The sequence below is a fragment of the Macrotis lagotis genome, chromosome 6 (assembly GCF_037893015.1).
Source record: "Macrotis lagotis isolate mMagLag1 chromosome 6, bilby.v1.9.chrom.fasta, whole genome shotgun sequence".
Lineage (NCBI taxonomy): Eukaryota > Metazoa > Chordata > Mammalia > Peramelemorphia > Peramelidae > Macrotis > Macrotis lagotis.
Genome location: NC_133663.1, coordinates 3,697,743 through 3,722,574, shown reverse-complemented (window position 1 = coordinate 3,722,574; position 24,832 = coordinate 3,697,743). Strand labels below are relative to the sequence as shown.

Here is a 24,832-nt window from a genome sequence, read left to right as displayed (position 1 = left end):
TTTGCATTGTTTCCATGGTATACGTTGATCTAAGTTGAATGTAATGAGAGAGAAATCACATCCTTAAGGAAGAAACGTAAAGTACAAGAGAGAGCAAGATCAGACAATAAGATATTGGGTTTTTCCCTAAATTTAAGGTAATAGTCCTTCCAATTCCACAGTTCTTTGTCTGGATACAGATGGTATTCTCCATTGCAGAGAGCCCCAAATTGTCCCTGATTGTTGCACTGAGGGAATGAGCAAGTCCATCAAAGTTGATCATCACCCCTATGTTGCTGTTAGGGTGTACAATGTTGTTCTGGTTCTGCTCATCTCACTCAGCATCAGTTCATGCAAATCCCTCCAGGCTTCCCTGAATTCCCATCCCTCCTGGTTTCTAATAGAACAGTAGTGTTCCATGACATACATAGACCACAGTTTGCTAAGCCATTCCCCAATTGAAGGACATTTACTTGATTTCCACTTCTTTGCCACCACAAACAAGGCTGCTATGAGTATTTTTGTACAAGTGATGTTTTTACCCTTTTTCATGATCTCTTCATAGTGTAGACCCAGTAGTGGTATTGCTGGATCAAAGGGTATGCACATTTTTATTGCCTTTTGGGCATAGTTCCAAATTTCTCTCCAGAAAGGTTGGATGAGTTCACAGCTCCACCAACAGTGTAATAATGTCCCAGATTTCCTACAACCCTTCCAACAATGATCTTTGTCCTTTCTGGTCATATTGGCCAGTCTGAGAGGTGTGAGATGGTACCTCAGAGATGCTTTAATTTGCATTTCTCTAATAATTAATGATTTAGAGAATTTTTCATATGACTATGGATTGCTTTAATCTCCTCATTTGTAAATTGCCTTTGCATATCCTTTGACCATTTGTCAACTGGGGAATAACTTTTTTTTTTTAAATATGACTCAGTTCTCTGCATAGTTTAGAAATAAGTCCTTTTGATCTTGCTTACAGTGGTTTTGTCTGTGCAAAAACTTTTTAATTCAATGTAATCGAAATCATCTAGTTTGTTTTTAGTGATGTTCTCCATCTCTTCCTTAATCATAAACTGCTCCCCTTTCCATAGATCTGATGGATAAACTAGTCCTTCATCTTCTAATTTGCTTATAGTATTTTTTTTTATGTCTAAATCCTGTATCCATTTGGATCTTATCTTGGTAAAGGGTGTGAGGTGTTGGTCTAATCTAAGTTTCTTCCATACTACCAATTTTCCCAGCAGTTTTTATCAAAGAGAGAGTTTTTATCCCAATAGCTGGACTCTTTGGGTTTATCAAACAGCAGATTACTATAATCTTTTCCTGCTATTGCACCTAGTCTATTCCTGTGCCAGCCACTTTTCAAAGCACTGAGAGTAGCAAGAAGGCTCCCAGGCTAATGAGGATCCAAGAAGCACACAGCCTCTTATCAGCCTGTTTCTTTCTCTCCTCTATGGCTTGTAGATAGCTTATTATATAGGTGACAGAGGAGATGGGGTGCCAAATCTGGATTCAGGATGATCAGAATGATCAGAATTCTATGCCTGCCTCAGATACTTGCTATTCCCTTCACTTTGGACTGCTTCAGTTCAGTTACCTATAAAATGGTTTGGATAATAACACCAGTCTCCCTTGGAATCATTGACTTTCATGTTGAAGTTTCCCATCTCCTGATTCATTTCCTTTGTAGAATTTGAGGCCATGGAAACCAACCAGTCCTTTCTCAACATCCTTTGAACAATATAGAAAGGCTAGCTCTCTTTCTCTTATTGACCAAAGGGCCTCCTTTCTGCTTTGGCACCCTCCTCCCCCACCCCCACCCCCGATGGTTGGAATCCATTTGGAGAGAGAGGAGTAGCCAGTGAACTTCAGAGTAGCAGCAGCAGCGGCATCCCTGTCTAACCTTGGACCCCTGTAAATCCCCCATCTGCCTTTTCACTAGCTGTCCCCCAAACCTGAAGGGCTCATTGTCTTCACCTTTTCCTCTTAGAAATCCCCTCTTTCTAGGACAGAGCTTAGCACAGTGCCAAGGACATGGATGGCATTGTTCAGATGCCAGGGATGATGATGCAGTTCCTGGCTCATTCCCATTGTTAATGTGTTTACATTTTAACAAGAGAATTATCTGAATTTTTTGAAGACAGGAGCTATTTGATTTTGTGTTCCTACATCTTTCCTAGTTTGCGTTTACTTCTGAAATGATGATTAGACTTAGCCATTAAGGAACCTGCTATTGGGGTGCATCCCATGGGACTCTTGGTGCTGCAGAGGGCAGCCCCAGCTGGGCTTGTAAACCCTGTCATCAAACATGTCTCTGAAGATTAGTAAAATAGTCGTGGTTTTCTGATAGCTCCAGTAAACAACTACTTTGCAGTGGGTTGTCTTCAGACCTGGATTACACAGGTCTTTTTGTGGGTCACGTCATTATTCTCTAGGGCAGACCTGGTGTGCCTGAGGGTAATGTTTAGGAGTACTCTATGACCCAAATGGGAAGGTGGAGCCTCAGTGCCACCTGGGTTCCCGTGTGAACAGGCACTGAAGTAGACAGCTTCCCCTGAGACAGAGGAGGGACCTGAACTTTAGTCTGCAGTGACCACGTAAAGGCCTGATGACCTTTCTTATTTTAAGGGAGGAGATTCTCCAGCAAATGTTGTGGGAGAGAGTGTCAACCCATGTGATCGAAAACATCTACCTCCCTGCTGCCCAGACCATGAATTCAGGAACTTTTAATACGACAGTGGACATCAAGCTGAAGCAGTGGACTGACAAGCAGCTGCCCACAAAAGCAGTCGAGGTGGGTATGGGTCAGATGTGTCTTCTGAAGGAGAGAGCAAGCGTCACTGTGCGCTTGGGCCTGGGAGCTTTGATGCTTTTCTTGACTAGACACCCCATCAATTCTTTGGACCTGTGTCTCCGCTCTGGGTCCTGTGCTTACAACACCTAGGTAGTTGGGATGACTCATTACCCCTGTGTCAAGACAGTCTAAAATGTCCATTGTATTGGAGGTTCCTGTAGGACGACATATCACCACCAATTACCTGGCTTTTTCTTTCTCAAACAATTTTCTATGAAATCTAAATGCAAAATATGGTTAAATGCATCTCCTATGTGACACCTGACAGAAGGGGGTGGGACAGGCCCAGGGGCTGTAGGAGTGGGGAGACACTTGTGAGTACCAACCTTTACCTTGCTGAGTGTCCCCGTTAGCCCAGTGGAGGGGGCACCTCCCTTGGGAATGACCTGGGTACTCTGGCATGACTCCCTTTGCCCCTTCTGCCCTGCTCCTCTTAACTTGTGGCCCTTCACTCATTTTCCCAGAGATCTTTCCCAGACATTGGCTCTGACCTGGAAGGGTTAACTTACCACCACAGTCCTTTGAGACCTCTCTTTGACCTTTTGATAACATCTAACACCCTGATATTTAGTCAGCCCTAGAATCCTTTTCTCTGCTACTTTCTGTGAAAGGTAGTCAGAAAAGTGAGGGGATCTGTTTGTTGCCTTCAATCCTACTCCAGGCCTGAGTGAGTGCTTCTCATTCCTTTTGTGGATCCTTTATCTGAGGAAAAGTGCAGGAGGAAGGGCCTAGTCTTTCTTTATCCATCTCTGACCTTCTTATCTAGAGGGTTGAAAGTTCTCTGTGATAGAGCTTTTAAGTGAGCACAACTCAGTTGGGAAGGAGGATTCAATCTTTGTCTCTTCTAGGTCTTGAAGACTTTTTTATTGTTTCATTATTCTAAAGACTGAGTTTTATTACTCGAAACTTTGAGTTAGACAATTTTTTAACAGGTTTGACTTTGTTTTGTGGAGTTCTTTTAAAGTATTCTAGGGGCAGCTAGGTGGTACAGTGGATGGAGCACCAGCTCTGGAGTCAGGAGAACCTGAATTCAAATTCAGCTTCAGATACTTAATAATTACCTATCTGTATGACCTTGGGCAAGCCACTTAACCCCATTGCCTTGCCAAAAAAAAAAAAGTTAAAGTATTTATTCTAGAAATGTTTCTTCCTAAGAGTTCCTGGGATAGGTCCAAGCATCTGAAGATGGTTGTTTGTGTACATCCTATTTCCTCCATCTTTGGTCCTTAACTTCAATGTGTTTCTCTCTTCTTCCACAAGTGCAGGTGGCTTGGGAGACCCTGCAAGAAGAGTTCTCTCGTTTCATGACAGAGCCAAAAGGGAAAGAACACGATGATATATTTGACAAACTCAAGCAAGCAGTTAAAGAGGAGAGCATCAAGCGGCACAAATGGAATGACTTTGCCGAAGACAGCCTGGTGAGTGATTAGTTTCCCTAGAGCCATTTTGTGGTTTTTGTCATCTTCCAAAAAGCAGTTAAGCCAAACTGAGCTGTGTGTGGCATGTGCAGCATGCCACCCCTGTTTGCCCTCACCTCTGGAGCAGTTTTACTTGGGCAGTAAGCATGAAAGAAATAGGAGAGAGAGAGAGAGAGAGAGAGAGAAGACATGACCGACAGAGAGGTTGGAGAGAAGGCTCCAGTCATAGGTTTGTAAACCCATTTAATTTGAGAACTAGTCTCTGAAGCTCCTCAGAGTTCCCTTCCCCATCCCCCCTCTAAGGCACTCTGGTTCATGTCTCTTGGGAGAGCTGAAGACTGATCTGTACATGGCATTCCCTTGTTCTTGTCTTCTTTTGGACACTCTCCTTGGAATCCAGGACTGAATCCTAAAGTGAGGTCTGACATAGAGCCATCAGTTCCCCATTCCTGGAAACTGTCCCTCCAAGTGCTGCCCAAGATGGTACCACCATTCTTGGCTGCCATTTCACTTACTGTTGACTCACCTGGAACTTGCAGTCCACTGAGACCCTCAAACTTTTTTCAGAACAATCATCTTTCATTGTTTTTTCTTTGTTTTTCCCTTTTAAAGCACGTGGTGTGGATGGGCCAGGCTCTCTGTTTGGTACTAGGGTTAAGAGTGCAAAGCAGAAAACTGTCCCAGCTCAAACTGAACTGACATTCCAAGGAAGAAATCATTCAGTTTAACCCAATTGTGGTGGATTCTGATTCTGCCAGCTAATCTTTAAGTTCTGCTTCCCCACTTTGTGTCCTCTATGTCTCCTGCATATGAAGTCTACCACCTCTCTGGAGGAGGGGGAGTTGGGCTGTGTCCTCGTCCTGATCACACATATTACCATTTGTGTAAATCTTTCTTGTCTTCCGTTGACTTTGCATCAGTCACTTCATCAATTCGTTTTTTCTGTAAATGTTTATTTCATTAACTCTCATCACACAATTATCAATTTGTAGATCATAATTTGTTTAACCCAAGAGAAAGATACCCCTCCATGCTACAAAGAAAAGAGCTGCTAAAATATGTTTCTACTTCCACTTTCTTTATTCTCCATGAGATCACTCTAATTGTGGCACCCCTAGAACGGAGTTTCTTTTGGGGCCTCATTTCCAAGGACTCCAAACTCTTCCTCTATCTCTAGATATTAATATGAAAACTTGTTTCAGTTAGGGGAATTGGGAGGAAGCTTCATTGTATTGTTTTAACCGAGTTTTAATGCCTGGCTGGGAAGCAGGCATGCCTCTACCTGCTGCTTAGAGCTGACCCTGAGGACCTGGTTCTTCTGACCAGGCTGAGGCAGATCTAGAGTTTGTGGCCCTGTCCTGATTGGCCATGGATGTTTCCATGTTCCTCGATCATTCACAGACGCTTGGGAGCCAGGGGTTGGGGGTAGGGAGAGGGAGATACCTACTTTTCTGATTTTAGGCAATCATACCTGTGCAGTCTTCCCCTCCCAGCTTGGAAAACCCCTAATCTTTCCTCCAATTAGAAATCAGATGACCTCATCCTGTATCCTGGTGAATTAAGTTCATTGATCTTTTTAAATGGATGAAAATCTGTCTTTGCCTCTCTTGTTGTATTTGAGGTCCAACCTTAAGCTGAGGGGGCCCTGAGCTGCTCAGGAGCCTTTGTTCTCTCCAACATTCCATCTTTCTACCACCTCATCTCGATGTCCCATGTGCTTTGCTGTCAGTTTCATTTGCCCTCTGGTCCCCTCTTTTCCAAGCAGTTTTTGGAAGGTTGTGTTCTCGATGCAGCTGCTCCTTTCATGACCAATTCAGAATCTTCCCTGGATTTTAAACCAAGAACTCTGACCTGGAGTCTGCGGAATCTGTTCCCTCCACTTCCTCTTCCCAGGCTTCTCACGTTCTCTCTCTGCTCTGACTGGGGCACTCAGGTCTCTCAGATATCAGCTCCCTGCTGATTGGTCACTCCCCTTCCCTTCTTTTTAGTGCGAGAAACAAAAGCAGACTAAAAATGCAGCTGTTTTGCCTTCTCTTGGCCGTTCTTACCTGCCTTCCTTGAGCCAGTGTTCCTCCCTGCTTGGATTCTCCTTTTCTTTTCCTCCCTTCTTCTCATCCTGATGCCGCTTTGATAAGTGTTGAACTTGGAAGGGAAACCCAGGCCTGGCATCCTCACACTAGTTCATTGTCATCCAACTTTCTACCATTTTTATAGAACATGAGAGCTCTGAAAAGTGAATTTAAATGACCCTTTACCAGAATTCCATTAAAGAAGCACAAATTAACATAAAGGCAGGAAGGGGAAGAGCAAATGTGTTGCACATCCATGCATGAATCATGACCCAGTCTGGTGGTGCTATGGTCCCCGATAGGCCAGTCAGCCCTGGCTGGTACGAGGGCATGGAATGGCATTGGAATGATTTCTCAGAAGTTCTTTACCTTTCTCCCCCCTTTACTTTAAAATGGAGCAGGTCTCCAACCCTCTCCTTCCTTCCTCTGTTTTTTCAGACTGGGTTTTTGTGGGTTTGATGGGTCTTGTGCTTTCAGAGAGTGATCCAGCACAATGCTCTGGAGGACCGCTCCATCACCGACAAGCAGCAATGGGACGCTGCCATCTACTTCATGGAGGAAGCCCTCCGTGGGCGGCTCAAGGACAGTAAGTAGAACCCTGAGACCTGCACTGTGTCCTCTTGTCCCAAACATGATGCCCCAGACAAGAAGAAATTGTTAAAGGCCTCTGCCCCACCCTGTACTAGGCCCTGGACAGCCAAGGCGGGCTCCCATTCTCATGTGCAGGGCAGGGGCCTCTTTCCAACTCTCTGCAGATGGGGGTAAACAGCAGGTGGCTCAGAACAAGAGCACACTGGATGAGGGGGAGAGGTGAAGTGTGAGCTGAGAACTGGGTGAAGCCAGGGTTTGGATGGAGAGCATTCAGACATTACGTGGGAAGACAAAGGGTCTGACATTTATCATCAGATACATGGAAGGGAGTGACTGTTTGAAGATGTCAGAGGAGGGGCCCTCTGGGAGCCAGACCAAGGGCTTCGTGGTCCTGTGGTGGTCCAAGCTGCACTTTAGGATAGTGACCTGGATTGGGGAGATTCTCGGGGCAGGAATACCATCTGGGCGGTGGCTGCCCCATCCAGGTGTGAGGAGATGAGGCTGTGTGTAGGGTGGCCTCTGGGGCAGTAGGTGAAGATTTCATGGATGGGAGCTGCTGGCAACAGCACGTGAAGAGTGCTTGAGAGGCAAGGACAATCAGGAAAGCTGCAAGCTTAAGCCATTATGGTGCCCTCCATAATAGAAGTGCTGGGGGCTTCTTGGTCAGTTGGTATTATGAGACTGGAGGTCAGGCGAGAGAGAGAGAGAAAGAGATCAGGCCTGGAGAAATAGATATGAGGATCATCTGGCTAGAGGGGATGATTGACCCCATGAGAACTATTGAGACTCCAAGCAAGACACCATAGAGGAAGATAGGTCTCAGACCCTGGGGGAAACCCTCATGGGAGTGAGTGTGGCAGAGAAGAAGACCAAGAAAAAGAGATTGAGAAATGAAGAGCAGAATGAGGGGAATGGCCAAAGAAGAGGAGAAGAGAGAAAAAGATCTCTGAACTGGACAGCCGGTTATGACTGGTAATGTGGGATGAATGAGAGAGCAGGAGGAAGGAGGTGGAGGCACCTTTGTGGGCAGGGCATCTCCTGGAATTTGCCATGAAAGGGGAGAGATGCAGCATTGGGGAACTGGGCTCAACCAGCCAGGAAGGTTTGTCTGAGGACAGAGAAGCCAGAACATGTTTGTGGGTAGCGGAGCTAGGGAGAGATGGGCCGTCAGTGATGGGGTGGGCCTGGCAAAGGGATGGTCTTATGGAGGAAGCAGGAAGGGGTGAGTGGAGGCTCAGCCCTGGGGAGGAAGCAGTACCTCTTGGGCTGTCTTCTCTCACCAAATCATTGCGTCCAAGGGAAGTCATTTCCTTGGCAGTTGTTTCCAAGGCCGTTGGCACTGGACCCATGAGCAGTTTGGTCAGCACCCAAATTGTATCTGAGGTCTTGGTCCCTGGGCTTATATTTGGATTTTTCTTCTTCATTTGAGCTAATTGGGAATTGGAGGATAAGTACCCCAGCAAACCAGTCACTGGTCACGCTAGCAAAGTTTAGAAAGAGTCATTGCGCTTCATGCTCCAGTTTGCTTCATTTAACAAATTCCTTGTTCTAGCGGAAACTGTCCTCGAAAATATGGTGGGTCCAGACTGGAAGAAGAGATGGACACAGTGGATGGGCCGGACCCAGGAGCAGGTGAGCCATTCCCCTACTGCTCTGTTTGACTCAAGCCAGCCTCAGTTCCACCTCTGTGTCTCATTCTCACTGTTGCTATGGTCATTCGATTCAAAAGCTACAAAGAATTTTCTGTCTTTTTTCAGTCTTTGCTAAAGCCCTGATGAGTAGTGAATAGTGTGAGGACGACAACAACATGTAGGAAAAGAAAACCAGAAAGGGGTTGTTTTATGGATAAGGAAAAATAGTCTTTCCCTCATTAATTTTTTGTTGTCCCCAGTTCCTTTGACTATTCATTTTGAAGCCCTGAAAAGGTTTGGGGCATTGTTTGTTTTGGGCTGTGGGGGATTAGAGGCTGAGACAGGCCCCGGCCGCCCTTTGAACCTTTTCAGAAGGAGACAGATCAGAGAGAGTCAAGGGGGTCTGGATGGGGCTGGAAATGCCTTTGTGAGCTTGCCGCTGTCTGGCTTGAGGGGCTGTTCCCATTTACCTTCTTCCCCAGAAACCATGTGTAGCTTCATAAATGAAAAGTGACCCTCCTTCCTGGGCATGCTGCATTGGGCCACCCCTGGCGAGCCTCTTCACTCCTCTGCTCCACTTCTCCAGAGGGGGCTTTTAAAAACATAAAATAAGCACATGGGATCTCAAAGGGGGATGCCTATTGCAGTGGAGTTATACCATTAAGGAAAGCACCACCTTGCAGACCCCAGGCTTGAAGAACACTGAAAAGAGGGAAGGGCGTCCACCCAGGGGCCCCAGGCTGGGCTGCACATCTCTGCTCTGGGATCTTATGTTTGCCGGTTGCCTTTGAATGTGATTCAAGCTGCCCTGGGATGTTGGGCCTGGCTCTGGGGAGGCCATTTCCCAGTAGGGAGAATTAAAATTCAAGGGGTATTCATTTACATTGCCTTTTTTTAAAAAAACATTTTAAGTCTGTTCACAATGAAACAAAAAATGAGTTGGAAAAGATGCTGAAATGCAACGAGGAGCACCCGGCTTACCTCGCCAGCGATGAAATTACCACAGTCCGCAAGAATCTTGAGTCTCGGGGAGTTGAAGTGGACCCATCTTTGGTAAGACCAAGTCAAGTGCCCCCAAAGCTCAACCTGGTCCCCTGGGCTTCTCTTCTCACAGTGGCCACGCCCCACCACGCAGTTCCGGGGCTCCCGGTGCTTGTTTGACATCAGTAGAGGAGGGTCATGGGGTCCTTTGCTGGTGTGATGCACCATTCCCTTTCTACAGAGCAGGATGGTCTTGGTCCCTGCCCACAGCAGGCATCGTTTGCTGCTGCTCAGGCAGATGATCCTCATGATATCATTAGTCACTTACACTAGTGGCATGAACCAAGACCCTGGCATCAGAGGCACCACTAGAGCCAACACGGGTATTTGTAAGATGGGTCTCCTCCTCCTGGCTGTACTTATGACTGTATCCACCAGAGGGCGGACGATGCTCACCACCCAACATGGAGCCACAGAGAACCTGGGGGTGGTGAGGTCCCTGTGGAGTCAGGAAGACTCTGCGGCCTTTGGCCAGCTCCCAGGATGCCAGACAAAGGTGGGAGATTCCCTCCATTGACGATGTGTATAAAGAAGTGGGATTTTGAAACTGATATCTCCTGCCCCCAGAATGCTGTCTGGTCTCTGTCTGTCCACATGCCCCCCCACCATAGGCCCCTGCCTAGCCCAGGCACCCCTCTTGTACTTCATGTCGAGCTTCCTAACTCCCCTCCCTGCCCCACTATCTTTTCCCCAGATGTCAGCCCTTCCCCATGTGCCTAAATCCTCCTCCTTGTAAGGGTCCAAGGAGCTAGAGGTTAGATGCACCACCCCGAAGGCCTGCCCTAGTCTGGCTCCAGTCCTCTTGGTTCCAGCCTTCTTCCCCATTACTTCCCTTTTTGCCCACTCCTGATGCCCACCAGAATGAATGGGCTTTGCTGGGCCCCCACCTCTGTGATACCTCCAGGGAGTGAACTCCTCCCCCCAGAAGTCCCCAGCATGTGTGCTCTCTCAAGACCCTTGCTCTGACCTCTTCTGGGGAGCCCAGGGTAGGGTTTCTGGGCATCCCCAGCAGGTAGGGCAGGGTCTTGGATTCAATTAAGATGCTGACTCTGCTTTGTCCGTGAGTCCCATCACAGGTCGCCTCTGCATCTAGGCTCTGCGCCTGGCTGACCATGGGACTCATGAAGGCTTGCTGGCCTCCCTGCATGTCGGGCATGGTGGGGGTGCCTGGTATCTGGAGCCAGCCAGCTTGTCCTCAGGGTCAGACCTTTTGGATTTTCTTTAGCCTGCAGAGTGAGTTGGACTGAGCCAAGTCCCAGCTGACCCCCATGGCTGACCACCTTTTCTCCTTCCTTCAGATTAAGGACACGTGGCACCAGGTGTATCGGAGACATTTCTTGAAAGCGGCCCTGAGCCATTGCAACCTTTGTCGAAGGGGCTTCTACTATTACCAGAGGCATTTTGTGGACTCTGAGGTAAGTGCACTAAGAGCTGGCATTCCCAAGATACCTGAGGTCCTCAGAAAAATAGGGGGAGAACCATGTTGTTCCCCAGGAAGAGGGCCACGGGATGCTCTGTGTGGGCCAAGCCAGTCCTCTCCTTTCATGGACATGAGATCCAGCATGCTCCCTTGGCACATGCTAGCTGTGTTGAGGCCCAGCCCCTTTGTTTTCCCTCCGATCCCCTTGAAGTGTTTGCATCCCAGCCCTCTGGAGAAGGCACTCCCCTGCCATTTTTCTCACCTGCCAGCCCCCTCCAACAGAGCAGAGAGGCATTTTCAAATGAAGGTTGAAAGTGGCTCCAGTGCAGCCTGACTGGGAGGTGGTCCTGGAGGGGCCCCAAACCCAGGGCAGGCCACTCACGCTGTGACTTCTGCCCATTTCAGCTGGAGTGCAATGATGTCGTCCTCTTTTGGCGCATCCAGCGCATGCTGTCCATCACAGCCAACACTTTGCGGCAGCAGCTCACCAACACTGAAGGTGAGGCATATATGGAGCCCCCCGTCCTACCTTCCTCATTTGCCACAAGGAAGGGCTTTGAGGTGGGGTCCCCTGAGCTGGGCAACAGGGCCTCTGCCTGTTTTGGCCACAGCCTTTGTGGGATCAGAGCTATCCCAGAGAGGGCTTGAGAGACTTCTGTTCCGAGGCGGGTCCCCCATATCTCCCATTTGCTTTGAGCAGTCCGGCGGCTGGAGAAGAATGTCAAAGAGGTATTGGAAGACTTTGCTGAAGACAGTGAAAAGAAAGTGAAGCTGCTCACAGGGAAGAGGGTCCAGCTAGCCGAAGACCTCAGTGAGTAGCCCCTGCTGGGGCCTGGGGAGGCTGGGGGGGACCAGCACCTGGTGCCTGCATCCATAGCTCAGCCACACTGTTATCCCTCCCCTGTGCAGCAGGGTTCACAGCTCAAATGACTGGGTGGGGGACCCGGTGAAAGCATTTTTGGAAAACACAGTATGCCACTTGTCCGTTTCACATCCTTGAAATGGAACTTGGGGATCCTAGTCACCTCCGTCCTCCCCAAAACAGAGAACCCCTCAGTCTTGGATCAGCGCTCCAAGGGACCAGGCATCCCAAAGGGCTCCCCCTCTAGCCCCCCACCCCCCCCAGGCATGACTGTGTAAGCAGCCCCCTAGGCTCTCCCTCGCCTCCCTGGCCATGTGACTCAAGAGTCACAGAGTGGGGCTGGGCAGCACCAGGGTAAGGTTGTGAGGTCATCGTGAGGCTGTGGAGAAGAGACTCCAGTGGGAGTGAACTCGTGCTTCGCCTCTCTGGAGCTTTATGAGAACCGTCTACCTGCGAGGGACCCTTCCCCCACTTGGCACCTCCTGGCCCAGGGTTTTAACCCAGTAAACTGGACCTGACCCATGGTTTCCTTGCATTGCTTCTTTATCAGTTATTACAGTTGGCTTCCTTGTCTTGTCTTCAGTGACTAACAGGCCCAGTTGGGACCTTGCCCCACCCCCCCACACTCTGGTCTCAGTGAGCCCTCTCCACCAAAGAGCCCTATGGGTGGGAGGGGTCTCCCCTAAAGTGCCAGGACTCATGCCCACTTTTTAAAGCCCAAAAGGCTGTTGAATGTTTCCCTGAGGTAGAGCAAGCCCCCTGAGCTGTTAACAAAAGAATTTGGGTTTCTGCCTGTCATTGAGGTGGGTCCTGGTGGAGCTGGGAGAGTGAGGGGCTGTGTGGGCCTGGACAGGTCCCTTCCCCTCATCTGCCCAGGGCAACCTCCCACTTCCTTCCTGGGGTCACATGCCCACAGGCCCCGGACCCTGTCCCTTTCATTCAGAATGATAAAGCTCCCAGGCTTGTGGAGGGCCAGAGAGGCCAAGGAGCCCCAGTCTCAGGGAAAGAGGATGGCTGACCATGAGGGAGAGTCTCCCCCAGTGCCTAAAACGGATGGTCACCTTTCTGACCGTCCACATCAGCACACAAAAATTCACCCATGCTTGCCGTTATTCGGATGGTGACGTTACAGCAAACATGAGGGGTTTGCCAGGTCAGCAGTTGCTGCAGAGAGGCTGTCCCGCATCAGTGGATCACTGAACTAACTTACTAGTACAGTCCCAAGAATGACCATTTTCGGTGAGCTGGACACATGCTTCAGAACATACCACTTTCTTTCTTCAAGATAGATTCCTAGGAATCGCCACGGGTCAGTGAGAAGGGCAGATGTGGTTTGACAGGGAGCCAAGTCCACCATGTTTTCCACTCACCCACTGCAGTGGCTTCTTCTGCACCAAGCCCTGGGCAGAAGAGGGCAGAACCCCAAGGGGATTCCCAGTGTGGGGAGGGGGCTTTTGAGGCAGGACCAGGACAGCACCATCTGCTTTGGTGGATGGGAGGGGGACAGTTGTACTGCTCTTAGTCTTTGTCTGTGGCCCTTTTCCCTCCCAAGTGCATCCCAGAGCCTTGTGTTGTCTCCACCATGCCCTCGGAGCTGGGTGCTTGAGCACAGTTGCCCTTCCTTCTGCTGTTCCTTTCTTTGCCCACTCTGACTCTGAGGGAGGGGCCCAATTAGGATCTGGCTCCTCCCAGGAAGGCATTTACTCTGCTGATTTCCCGCACAAGGTGGCGACAGCTGGCCCCCGGCCTAGCCCTTTGAAGGATTAGCCATAGCGGGAGCCACTGCAGGCCTCTGGCCACTGTGGACATGCCTCCCTCCGCCTCCAATGCCTGAGCGTCTCCCAGGCAGCCACAATTGTTTCTGGAAATGTAAAGTTTGTTCTTGGGGCGGGCACAACGGGCGGCTCACAAAGCTGCTGGGAGGAGCCCCCTCCTGCACTCCAAGCAGAGAGATAATGCCCAGGGACTGGCCAGGAAAAATCAGGGCACAGTGACTGAGCTTTTGAAAGGCGTGGAACTTAGAAAATTAAGCTGGGCTTAGCTGTTTGGATCTTCTTTTAACTGAGAATGTCTGTGTAAACTTGAGATTAACATTTAACTGCGAGCCTAAAAGTGTTCACTGTGGAAGAGGCCTCAAGCCACCCGCAGCTCCTGCCCTCTTTTAATTAACACTTGAGCAGAACCAAGGGGGGGGGGGGCGAGAGTCTGAAGGAGCCCCCTGGATGACCAGGGATGGTTCCGAGGCCCAGCCAGCTCTGGTAGTCTGGTCATTCCAGCAAGGCCTGTCCCCCAGGACCCCATTGGGCATCAAACTGCTCAAGCAGGAGATCTAGAACAGGCATCCCCCCCCCCCAGTAGCATTTGTGTGGTTGGTGCCCGCATTTGCTGTTGAAGGAACTGCCAAATTCTAGTGAAAGGTGAGTGTGCTAGAAGCCTTGCTTTCTGTCCATTCCTGAATCTCTCCAGGCCTCTTGGGGTCCATGACCCTGGAGAGGAAGCCTTGCCAAAGAACTGTCTTCTGCCTGCCCTAGTATCTCCTCTGAGGTAACTGGAACTTCAGAGTCTAAAATGACCATTTTATGGGCAAATCAAGAAACTTCATTATGTTCCCTTGAGCTAGAAGTTCTCCTTGGAAAGGAAGGCCCAGCCCTGGCTATTGGGGCTCACAGCTCTGGCCTGGATGCTGGGGTCTCCCCAGCTGCCCTCCCCCACTTCCAGCCTAGCCAAGTCATTTGTGCTGTCCACACTCTTCCCCAGTGTTAGGCAGCAGTTTTCTCTTATTTCTCCATCCGCTGTCTCTGAGTTCTGGACAGACTGAGCAGCCTTCACCAGGGCAGCCCCAGCATCAGAAGACTTGCTGGGGAAATAACCCTTTGCTAGAGCAGTGTCTTTTTCACATTTGATGCAGAAAAAAAGTCAGTTTGTGAAAGAATCAGAGGGGAAGGGAATAATTGTCTGTGGATAGTTTAGAGAAGACTGTTCTAGGCCCATCAACCCCTCAGACACAACACAGGCTGGGATCCTCCTGGCCTCTCCCCAATGTGACATCACAGCCCTGCTCCTGGCAGCCCATTTGCTGTCCTGCTGTCATTCTTGGTTTCTCTCTGAACCCCGCAAAGAGAAGTCCATTCTAGACCCAGGATCAGGGCTAAGAATATGAGCCTGCCCTCCCCAACCCGTCCTGGGCAACTGCTTTCCCCCGTCCCCCTCAGTGAATGCAGGAGGCACATGGGGGGATGGGATCTTCCTTCTTTGCTGCTGACCTGGTGGAATGCTCAAAGAGCACATGGCTGAGTCACTCGGTGCCCTCCCTTTGCCACAGCATTGACCCATCTTCTCCCCGCCTCACAGTGCCTCTTGCTTCCACACTTCCTTGTTCTTCATTGGAAGGAGTCTTGTTTTTGTGGCACTGCTTCCAGCCCTTGGACCCCCCTCCTTTGGGTTTTGGTCCTTTTCAGTTCTCCACAGAAAACCCATAGGAAGGTGGGTTACATAGTGGGCCTTGGAGAAGCTTGGAGTAATTCGAGCCATTGCGCTATTTTGTTCCTCTTGCTTAATTCTTGTCCCTATGTCCTTGGCCATTAAGGCTGACCCAGGTCTAGCACAGTCTCTTCAGTTGCATGTCCTCCTCTGGACAGTGGAGTCTTTGTCCACTAGTTTAGCCCATTTCTCTGGATGGTTGTGGTTCCCTTTCTGGAACCCCAGTGCCACCCCCCGGCTTCACTCCAGGACCATGCCTGAGCCTGCCATGTGCCTCTCCAGATTTCAGGAGCAAGCCACGGGACCTGCAGGAAGGACTCTCAGATGGTTTTGTCTGTGCATCTTTCAGAGCCCTCAGTGTGAGGGCTGACAGCCAGTGCATCTCATCTGAGATACCCATGGAGCAGTTTCTCCTATGACGTGTCTGATGTTGGATGTCCAGTCTTCGCCTCTCAAGGTACCACTCAACATCTGGACACCTCAGGGTTAAGGGTCATGTTGGAGCTGCCTGGACTTCTTGCCATCCAGCCTCACTAGGGCTCTTGGAACTTTGGCCCTGCTCCCGGAACCAGCCGGAGGAGGGTCAGCCTGTACCCCAGGGCCTCCTTTCTCCAGACTAAACATGCCCCAGTCTGTCCATCCATCACCAGATTTTCATTATCATGAACTCCAGGCCCTTTCCCCACCAGGCTGCCCTTTTGTGGACACTCTCCAGCTTACCAATGTCCAATTTTCATGGTGTAGCCCAATAGTGCACATGATACTCCAGTCCAGGTCTGACAAGGGCAAAGCACCATGGCATGCCTTCAAGGAGGACAGAGAGAAAGTTAGGGTGGTGCTCCAGGCCTCTAACCCACCAGACCCAGTATGGAGAGAGGAAGGAGGAGGAAGCATATGGGGTCAGGGTGGGGGGCAGCCAGGGGCTGAGTCATAGGGGCTCCTGAGGGCTGCCAGAGCCCACCAGGCAGAAGGCTAAACAGCACAGGATGGATGGTCAGAAGAAGAGCCAATGCTGTTATGGCCCCATCTGCAGGCCAGGCCCTGTATGATGAGCATCTTGTTGATTTCTGATGCCCTGGGAGACAGAGGATGAGGTTTGTACTCTGTTCTTGAAGGAGATCCTGACATCAGAGAGGTGATGCTGTGACAAGCACATGAACTGGATTTGAGTGAGGGGTGCTGTGTGGTGCTAAGTCCCCATCTTCACTATCTTCTCCAGAGCCATCTGGGTCCAGTGGTCAGATAGGAATCAAGATGACTGGAGATGGTCTTGGATACAAGGTGACCTGGATTAAGTGACTTGCCCAAGTTCACACATCTAGGAAGAGTCAAGTGTCTGAGGCAGGATTTGAACTCGGCTCCTCCCCCTGGCCCATGGCTCTTTTCACTTGAGCTAATGGCTGGTCCAGAGGGTGGCTCTCAGAGTGGAGTGAGAAGAAGATAGAAATGACAAGGATATGGCTGTGGGCTTGGGCATAGGAGAAGTTGAGCCCAGAGGACCAGATGGACAGCACTGGCAATCACCAATGAATAAACAAGCAGCAATTCACCACCTCAGAATACGATTTGGGCCAAAAGATGGAATATCCTCTGCCTACAAGCCGATTAACTAATGGTCCCAGGTTCAAGCCAACAAATTGCTGCCGGGTTGATGCTGAATCATCATGATGGCCAGCCGTTGGACAAGACCATCTTGGACCTCTGAGGCCTCAGCATCTTCCTCTGGACCCATTCTCTCTGATCTTGTGACCCCTAAGGGTCTATCCAGAGCAGTTTGACATGGTGCTGGCTCTGGTAACTTCTCTCCAGGGCTGGAGATTTCCTAACCTCCCTCCCCACTCCCCAGCAGCTGCCCCCTTCCTCACCTCCAGAATGCAGCAGAAGCAGTAGCTTCTTCATAGCCAGATATGGTGACTGTTGGATGACTTTTTTAAGGAATAGCATGTTTGCATCCATGTGAATATTGCTGCCATTCACATCAGTGAGAAAATACTAAAACTTCAAAGTGTTTGGAAAAATAAGTGAAAAATGGAATTGGTGCAGAGATGACCATTTGGTTTTACCCGCTATGGACAGTTAGGACCAAGGTGTGTCACCTGTTTTCGTGCGAATTTTACATTTCTGAACTATAAATTTATACTTGATGAAATATAATCTTAAATTTAGTTTTGAAATTAGCCTCCTGCTCAGCATCTTATTTTAGGGCTTTGGACCTTTTATTTTAACTTGTAGAAAACTTTGGTCCAAATTCTTGATTTGAAATTTTTCAAGGTTTCAAATTTGACTTCTGCCTGCAGTCCTTTTTCCTTGGCCATTGCTAAAACTTCCCCACTTTCTTTCCTTAAACTAATAGCAAAGGGAGAAACAGCTGTGATTCCTCAGCAACTCCCCCTCCTTTCCCCAGTGAGTTTTTAGGCCTTCAAGGTCTCATGTCAAACCTATCTTGGGCATGGTGAGACAGCAAGATGACGGACAGCCCCCAGCCCCATTTCAGACCCGGCCCCTCCCATGGATGACTTGTGGACCTCCGCTGGTTTGTGCTCATAATGGAACCCAAGGAGCCTCTTCTAAATCTGGAAGTGCTGCCTGCAGGCTTCTCCCTTTTTCTTAACAACTTGTATCTTCTCTCCTAGCTAAGAGGAAAAGGTGCTTATGACTAGGAGAAAATAAGGATGGGGGGATTTCCAAGTGTTTTTAAAAATAATTCTACTACTACAGTAGGAAATGACCTTGCCCTCAGTGATTTTTTATCTTTCTTTCATTTTTATTTGCCTGAAACTTGGAATAAGGGGATTTATGTGAGGCAAGAGGACTTGGGGAAATGGTCTTTGGGAGAGGGGGAAGTTCTAACATTTCTCAAGAACAGGGCATTTTTTTTTTTTACTGAATAAAAGATTGTAGTATAAGTTGTAAGATTTCTCTTCTCAGATCTCTGCTTCATTTCACTATGCTCCTGCCACATGTAGGAAACTCCCTGGCACAGGACGTACCTCTTGCTCCCCACAAGCATTTTCACTTGGGAGCTGCTCCCAGGATGAAGAGAGAAAATTGAGTCACTCACTCAGCACAGCCAGGGTTGGCCTCTGGACCAAACTGCTGCCCCTCAGAAGAGCATTATGACCCTGGAGGGCCGGCTCACCCAGCCAGCTAGGCTCTATGGACAGCCAGTCCCTCATCTCTTGTCTCTGGTGCCTGGGCCCTGGCATGTAGACCACAGGGCCCTCTGGCCTGCTCTTTTCAGGAGACTCTCCCTCCACAAGTGAGAGGTGGGCTTCCCTTTGTGTGAATAGCTTGGTGGGTAGGGAGTAAGGCAACCAGGAAAGCAGGGTTCCACACCAGTGGCTGTGGACCAATGAAAGTCTTCTGAGGGGGTGGCTAGGTGGCACAGTGGATAGAGCCCTGGCCCTGGAGTCAGGGGGACCTGAATTCAAATCCGACCTCAGACACTTAATACCTAGCTGTGTGGCCTTGGGCAGGTCACTAAACCCCATTGCCTTGCAAAATCCTAAAAGAAAAGTTCTGAGGAAGGGGACTTGACAGAGGAAGACAACATCCTGGGAAGAGCATGGACTGTCTCTGGATAGCTCTGGAAAAGCAAATTGAGAGCTTGGCCTGTCTCCCTGAGTATGCCCATTCTGCAGCTCACAGGTCCAAGCAGAGCCGGGGAGGATCCTCAGGTCCCTCCATCCACCTTGGGCAAGGCTGGCGGAGAAGCCTGGCCACCTGCTCACCAAACTCTTCAGAAGCAATTCTGCACCTTTAGAAAACTGGGGTTTCCTTTCCCTGGACCTGGGGAGTGGACATTTTCTCCCTCTTCCCCTCTGTGAGGAAGGCAACTCCCACCTTCTTCCCTTGCAAGCCTCAGAGAGGCAGGAGCCTGACCCTGCTGCCCTCTTCCCTTCAGGCAGCTTCATCCCAGGAACTCCCCCGACAGGTGGCCTTACCTTTCTGGTTTGCTCAGCAGGAGCCACATGTGGCCAGAGTGTTTTACCTGGCACTCCAAATGTTTGGTGATGCGTTTTAACTAATGGCTGTTTCTTCTCAACCCAAAGGTATAATTTGCAGGAGACCCTCTCATGCCCTTGGGGAGGGGGTGCTGCCACTTACCCTCTCTGCAATTCTTTGATCTGTACAATGGGCAGCTTTGAATGGAGCCCAGGGCTGGCCAAGGCTTCCCTTGTGCTCTGGGAAAGTGCAGGGCCCACCACACTCCAGCCCTGGCCCTGACCCCAAGTAGCCAAAGAAGGCCTGTTTTGTAGCTAGAAGGATTTGATTGAGAGGAAAGGGTTGAAAAAGGGAGGAAGAGAAAAGGAAAAAAGAAAGGGTGGGGGAGAAAAGGAGAAGGAAGAGAAAGGGGGCTGTTTTTGCTTTTGTCTTACTAGCACTACCACAATGCATGGCAAATAGTAGGAGCTTAATATGTGCTTAGCTATGGATGAATCTAGCTACATTTTTGCTGATTAAAATGTGCTTTACTTATCTTACACTTTTGGAAGAAATAATTATTTTAAAATAGTGCCTTAGAATCTTTTTGAATGTTTGTACCTGGCTGAGGAAAACCATTTAGACTGCCATGTCATTTTTATGAACATTTTTTGGATAGATCAGGGTTGAACACTTGCATAAAAATAAACCAAATGTTGCTGGGTGGTGCTGGGGAGAGGTCCTGGACCACCTTGGCTCCTCCTGCATAGAGCAACCTGGCCCTTGTAAAATGAGGGCTTCCTTGGAGTGCTGAACCCTAGATACTACAGAGAATAAAGATTTAATAACGTTTTTACTGGGGTCTCCAGGAGAGACAATACAAAGTAAACATAATGTTTATTTCTTTTTGTCTTAATAGAGAAAGTTAGAGAAATTCAAGAAAAACTAGATGCTTTCATTGAAGCCCTCCATCAGGAGAAATAACGTGAGTAAAAGTCTGAGCTATTACTGCCTCATATTGGATGTACCCAAGGGGGGTTGCATTATCCTGGTGGTCTCCTTGACCTTGATGGGCTGAGATGGCTGGCGATTTGGAGGGGGAGTAGGAGCGGGAGCCTTTGAAATGGGAATCTCAAGTCTGGAACATGTTAGGTGACTGAATAACATGATCTCAAGACTTGAATTCCCTAAGACCTTGTGCCTGCATGGACAGAGAGAGCAGAGAGATTTCATCCTGTGAAGCTGGTCATTGGGAGTCAATGTGGAAGATGTGTCAGGGGCTTTTTTTTTTATATTAACCAAAATCATATTTGGTTTTAACCTTTTTTTAAAATCTTGTTTTATGGATAGCCTTTGTTTCTGGATACAGATGGTATTCTCCATTGCAGATATCCTAAAATTGTCCCTGGTTGTTGCACTAATGGAATGAGCAAGTCCATCAAGGTGGATCATCACCCCCATGTTGCTGTTAGGGTGTACCATGTTCTTCTGGTTCTGCTCATCTCACTCAGCATCAGTTCATGCAAATCCCTCCAGGTTTCCCTGAATTCCCATCCCTCCTGGTTTCTAATAGAACCATAATGTTCCATGACATATATAGACTACAGTTTGCTAAGCCATTCCCCAATTGATGGACATTCACTTAATTTCCAATTCTTTGCCACCAACAGGGCTGGATAGCCTTTGTTTCTAAGGCATCAAAACCTCCTCCCCTCCAGATGAAAAAGAAAGTAGTTCAGCAAAACAAATCAACCCTTCATCAAGACTTAGAGAGTAAACTCACAGTCAGTCTGCAGACTCAGCTCATCTTCCTGGCCTCAGTGGAAACGATCGACCCTGTGCCTTAACAACAACAGCTGAGCCTTTGTTTGGCCTAAAAGAATTGTCAGATCCTCTTGGGCAGATTTCAGTAGATTTCAAGAATTTCACCCTACCAGAATGGACCGTTGATCTAAGTGAATTATTACTGATAAATCCTAATATTCTTGCTGAAGCACTTGAGAAAAGAATATCTGACTTTTTGTCACATCTTTGTTGATGTGATTGCCTACAATAGTGATGTCTTCTCAGAAGGGAATGAAATTTTGGGTTTCTTTCCAATAATCAGTTGCTAGGGAAATGTCTTTACAACCCCAGGTGCTTAACTTTTCCGTGTCTGTGTGTGTGTGGGAAGCTCTCTTAATCTAATTGAAGTCCTTTGTAACTCTCTCTGTGTATTCTACATTTTCTGAGGGAATTGATAATTCTCCCCAGGCTGCTGCCCAAGGGAGGAAGAGAGGAGAGCTGGTCCTGGAGTCAGGCAAATGAGTCAGGAGGCTCCCTTCCCTGAAGTGCATCTTGGGTATCCTTTCACCCACAATCCTGTGCATTCTCAGGATAAAAAACACAACCTATTCAAATGTAAAAATAGGAAATTTCATTCTAAAATTTTAGTACCAAGCTTTTTTTTATCTTATTCTAATAGTGGTATACTACTTTTAATCTTCAAAACATATATTTGTATGTCTTTATTTTCCCTTAATTTAGATATTATTAGGGAAAAATAATTGAGAGTTTGCTGATGGGCTGTTGCTACCATTGTCATTTACCTCCAGATTTGAGCTTTGAAGTGAGCTATTAAATACAACAGATGATGGTAGTGCCCCAAACACCATGCTGTCACACTTCTTCTAGGGTCTCTGCTCAGTCTTGGCCGTCATGGGTCCTTGGTCCAGTCTCCCTGCAGGGCTGGCCCCGGGTCTGGCCAGAGCTCAGCTCCTTCCCAGCCAGAAGTAGCCACTCTCAAGGACTGAAGAGAGCTGTAAATACTGAGGGAAGAAAACAGACTGGCCTGGGCCAATGACCCAATGATGACTGTGGGGTGACCAACCACAAAGTCGGCAGGTCAAACATTGCAAGAACTTAAGAGAAATAGGAAGCCAGTCAGTGAGGCAGTGTCCCCAGAGGTACTCGGGCTTGGTTTGACTGTCAGGAATCCTAAATTAGGAAGGGCAGGGACTCCCCACACAGCTTAGCTGGAGGTCAATCAGCATTGGCTTGAAGACGGGATTTTCTTTCTTGAGCAGCATCTGTAGTTTTAAGATTCTAGGGCAAAGTGAATTGGGTCTTGTTTTGAACACATTTTATTTTTTTATGCTGGGAGTGGAGCCCCACTACAACAACTGAGCTCCCCCAAGCACTCAGCCATCACTGGTGTGTTTGTAACAGCTTGTTCAAAGGTCAAAACTGGAGCAATAAGATGGTAGTGGTGGAGTTGCCCTCCGGCCTAACATCAGGTGTTCTTGCTTCAACAGAGTAAAAGCCCTCCCAGCAGCTGCTGCTGCCTCTGAATTCCTGAAGAAACACAACGCTTCTCAGGCTACGGTCCAGCCTTTCTCCTCGGAGAGCCCCAATGTGGAAACACGCCTTGGCCAGGACACAGGTCATTTATTCTGGGTGGAGCCTCTTTAGTAACAACACCCCTTGTTTATGTTGTTGAAGTGACAGATTGGGAGATGACAGTCGGTTTGACCTTCTGATTTTAGTCTTATTCCCTGGGACACAGGTTCTCTGGGTACAGACTGGTTTTATTTAATTACCAATTACCATTTCTTTTCCAGAAAGTATTGCTGAGTATTTGAAATAAAAACCTGGAGCAACCCTATTATTTGTATATAAAATAATCCTATCCCCCCCCCCCCCCCAGATGTCACTGTTGGGCTCTGTGATGGTCTGTCCGAAGATGGTTGGATTGCCCCCATTCAGTTTAAACTCACCAGGTGAAAGGGAATGAATGGTCTTTGGCAGGATATTGTGAGCTTGACCAGTTCCAGTGTCCTGGGAGTTTGGGCCCTGGCCATTCATAGTCACCTCAGAGCTTGGCTCAGGAGAAGCCATCCATGTGGCTCAGGTTTGCTGGGCTCCTGTCTGTCCAAAAGGAAACCTTGGTCTTGGTCTCTTCTCACCAGAGACTAGCGATGGGAAAGGTCCAGTCAACTGGCTGTTGATTCACTTGTGCCATGTGAGATATGCATGGGAACCATCAACAAGAGGAATTTCTTTGTTTTCAGACATTCAGGTTGCTAGTACAAGCCTACATCCCCCTCCTTCGTATACACATACATACATACATACATACATACATACACATGCAGTGATCATTTTAAAGACACCATTTGGGGCAGGTAGTGACAGGAGGCAGGGACCCAACCTTCCTCCCCCAGACCTGTGGTGAATCCCCTGGAGGCAGGGCCACTCCCTTAGGATTCACAGGGGGCTTCTCTCAACATTCAGCTCCATTTTTTGGCTTCTAATAAAACTCTCACCGTGTGACAATCTGCTTCTTCCAGGCCATTTAGGGTTCCTTTTCCCAGAATTCAGTTTTTCAGTCCTAGCCTAGGAATTTTTCTTCAGTATTCAAAGCATTCCTGACCATGTGAATATGTATTTCTCCATACTTGGGACTTGACAAGGAAGTTTGGAGAGGGTCCTTATCAGGTTCATAGCAGCACTCTACATTGGTGTTGGTATGGAGGAACTCCTTATTCCAGAGAGTTCCAGCCCCTTGCCAAGGTCAAGAGTAGAGCAAGATCAGATCTTCTCTGGGTCAGGAGGAGAAAATGCACCCACCCACCCCACCCTCCTTGTTAGTCACCCTGAGGATTTGGGGACCGTCCTGGTGGCGTTTACCAGAAGAAAAGGGAGAGGCATTAAACTGGCTGCTCCAGATGTCCACTAGCTGGTACATAAGGAAGCATTGATCACTAAAGGCCCCAGAACAGGCCAACAGATTTCCATACAGATGATGAATTCTGGTTCATTTGCGCATTATGATGTTTCTTTATACTGTATCTCTGGCTAAGTGTGATTCTTTTTCAGTTTTTTTGAGGGGGATTATGGAAACATATTTATTGAATGCAGATGTAATTAAGGGAAAAAATAAAATTCTATTCAAACCCCTGAAGCTGGGTGTGTTGTGTCTCTGACCTCAAAAGTAGAAGTTTCTGAGGCTTCTATAAATTCAAGGCCAATTTTGAGGATTCTGAAGCATTGTGATGAATGGAGCTGAATTGGAAGTCCTGAGAATGCAGCCGAGTCTTTGAAGAACATTTGAGGCTAAAAGTAGATGTAAAAAACTAGAATCCACAGACCAAAGTCAAGGGAACAAAGCAATCCATCCTGTTGCCCTATTGAATAAACTACCTGAGTGAGCCGGGGCAGGCTGCCTCTCGGTGCCAGTGAGGTTCCCTCCAGGTGGCATTGCACCCTTTGAAACCAAATCTACCTCCCCACTCCAGCCTCAGCTGAAATCACCCAGTATATAAAGTACAATGGGATCATTTTTAAATCAAGAAAGGACATTGGCTCCAGGACGTCTAGAGTACTTTTAACTTTCATTTTAGGAATTCTGCATAGGAGGTTGAGACTCCCTTTTCAGGCAATAGTTTTAAATGTTAAATATGGTTATTTGGGTTGGGAGATACAGTATTTAACATCTCCTAGTAAAAGTCTTAGGTCTGATTCTGGCTAAACAGTCCAAGAATCTCCGGGCTTTGGTGACAGGGCGTCTTTCATTTATCTA

At 48.2% G+C, this 24,832-nt stretch overlaps 1 protein-coding gene across 9 annotated transcripts in view; it reads left to right on the top strand.

Moving 5' to 3' along the window:
* OPA1 (OPA1 mitochondrial dynamin like GTPase) overlaps window positions 1–22,915 on the top strand; it is a 56,829-nt gene extending 33,914 nt beyond the window's left edge. For 4 of the 9 annotated variants that reach the window (XM_074190607.1, XM_074190610.1, XM_074190612.1 and 1 more), the window contains 10 exons: window positions 2,611–2,776; window positions 4,102–4,254; window positions 6,801–6,909; window positions 8,467–8,546; window positions 9,458–9,598; window positions 10,885–11,001; window positions 11,412–11,505; window positions 11,707–11,817; window positions 20,192–20,257; window positions 22,566–22,915. In XM_074190607.1, coding sequence (XP_074046708.1) covers window positions 2,611–2,776; window positions 4,102–4,254; window positions 6,801–6,909; window positions 8,467–8,546; window positions 9,458–9,598; window positions 10,885–11,001; window positions 11,412–11,505; window positions 11,707–11,817; window positions 20,192–20,256 — 1,036 coding nt within the window. In that variant the 3' untranslated portion in view covers window position 20,257; window positions 22,566–22,915. Of the gene's footprint in view, window positions 1–2,610; window positions 2,777–4,101; window positions 4,255–6,800; window positions 6,910–8,466; window positions 8,547–9,457; window positions 9,599–10,884; window positions 11,002–11,411; window positions 11,506–11,706; window positions 11,818–15,630; window positions 20,127–20,191; window positions 20,258–20,942; window positions 21,725–22,565 lie in introns of those variants that run through there. The other 5 variants (XM_074190605.1, XM_074190609.1, XM_074190606.1 and 2 more) reach the window with 3 other exon arrangements.
* Window positions 22,916–24,832: the final 1,917 nt, after the last annotated feature.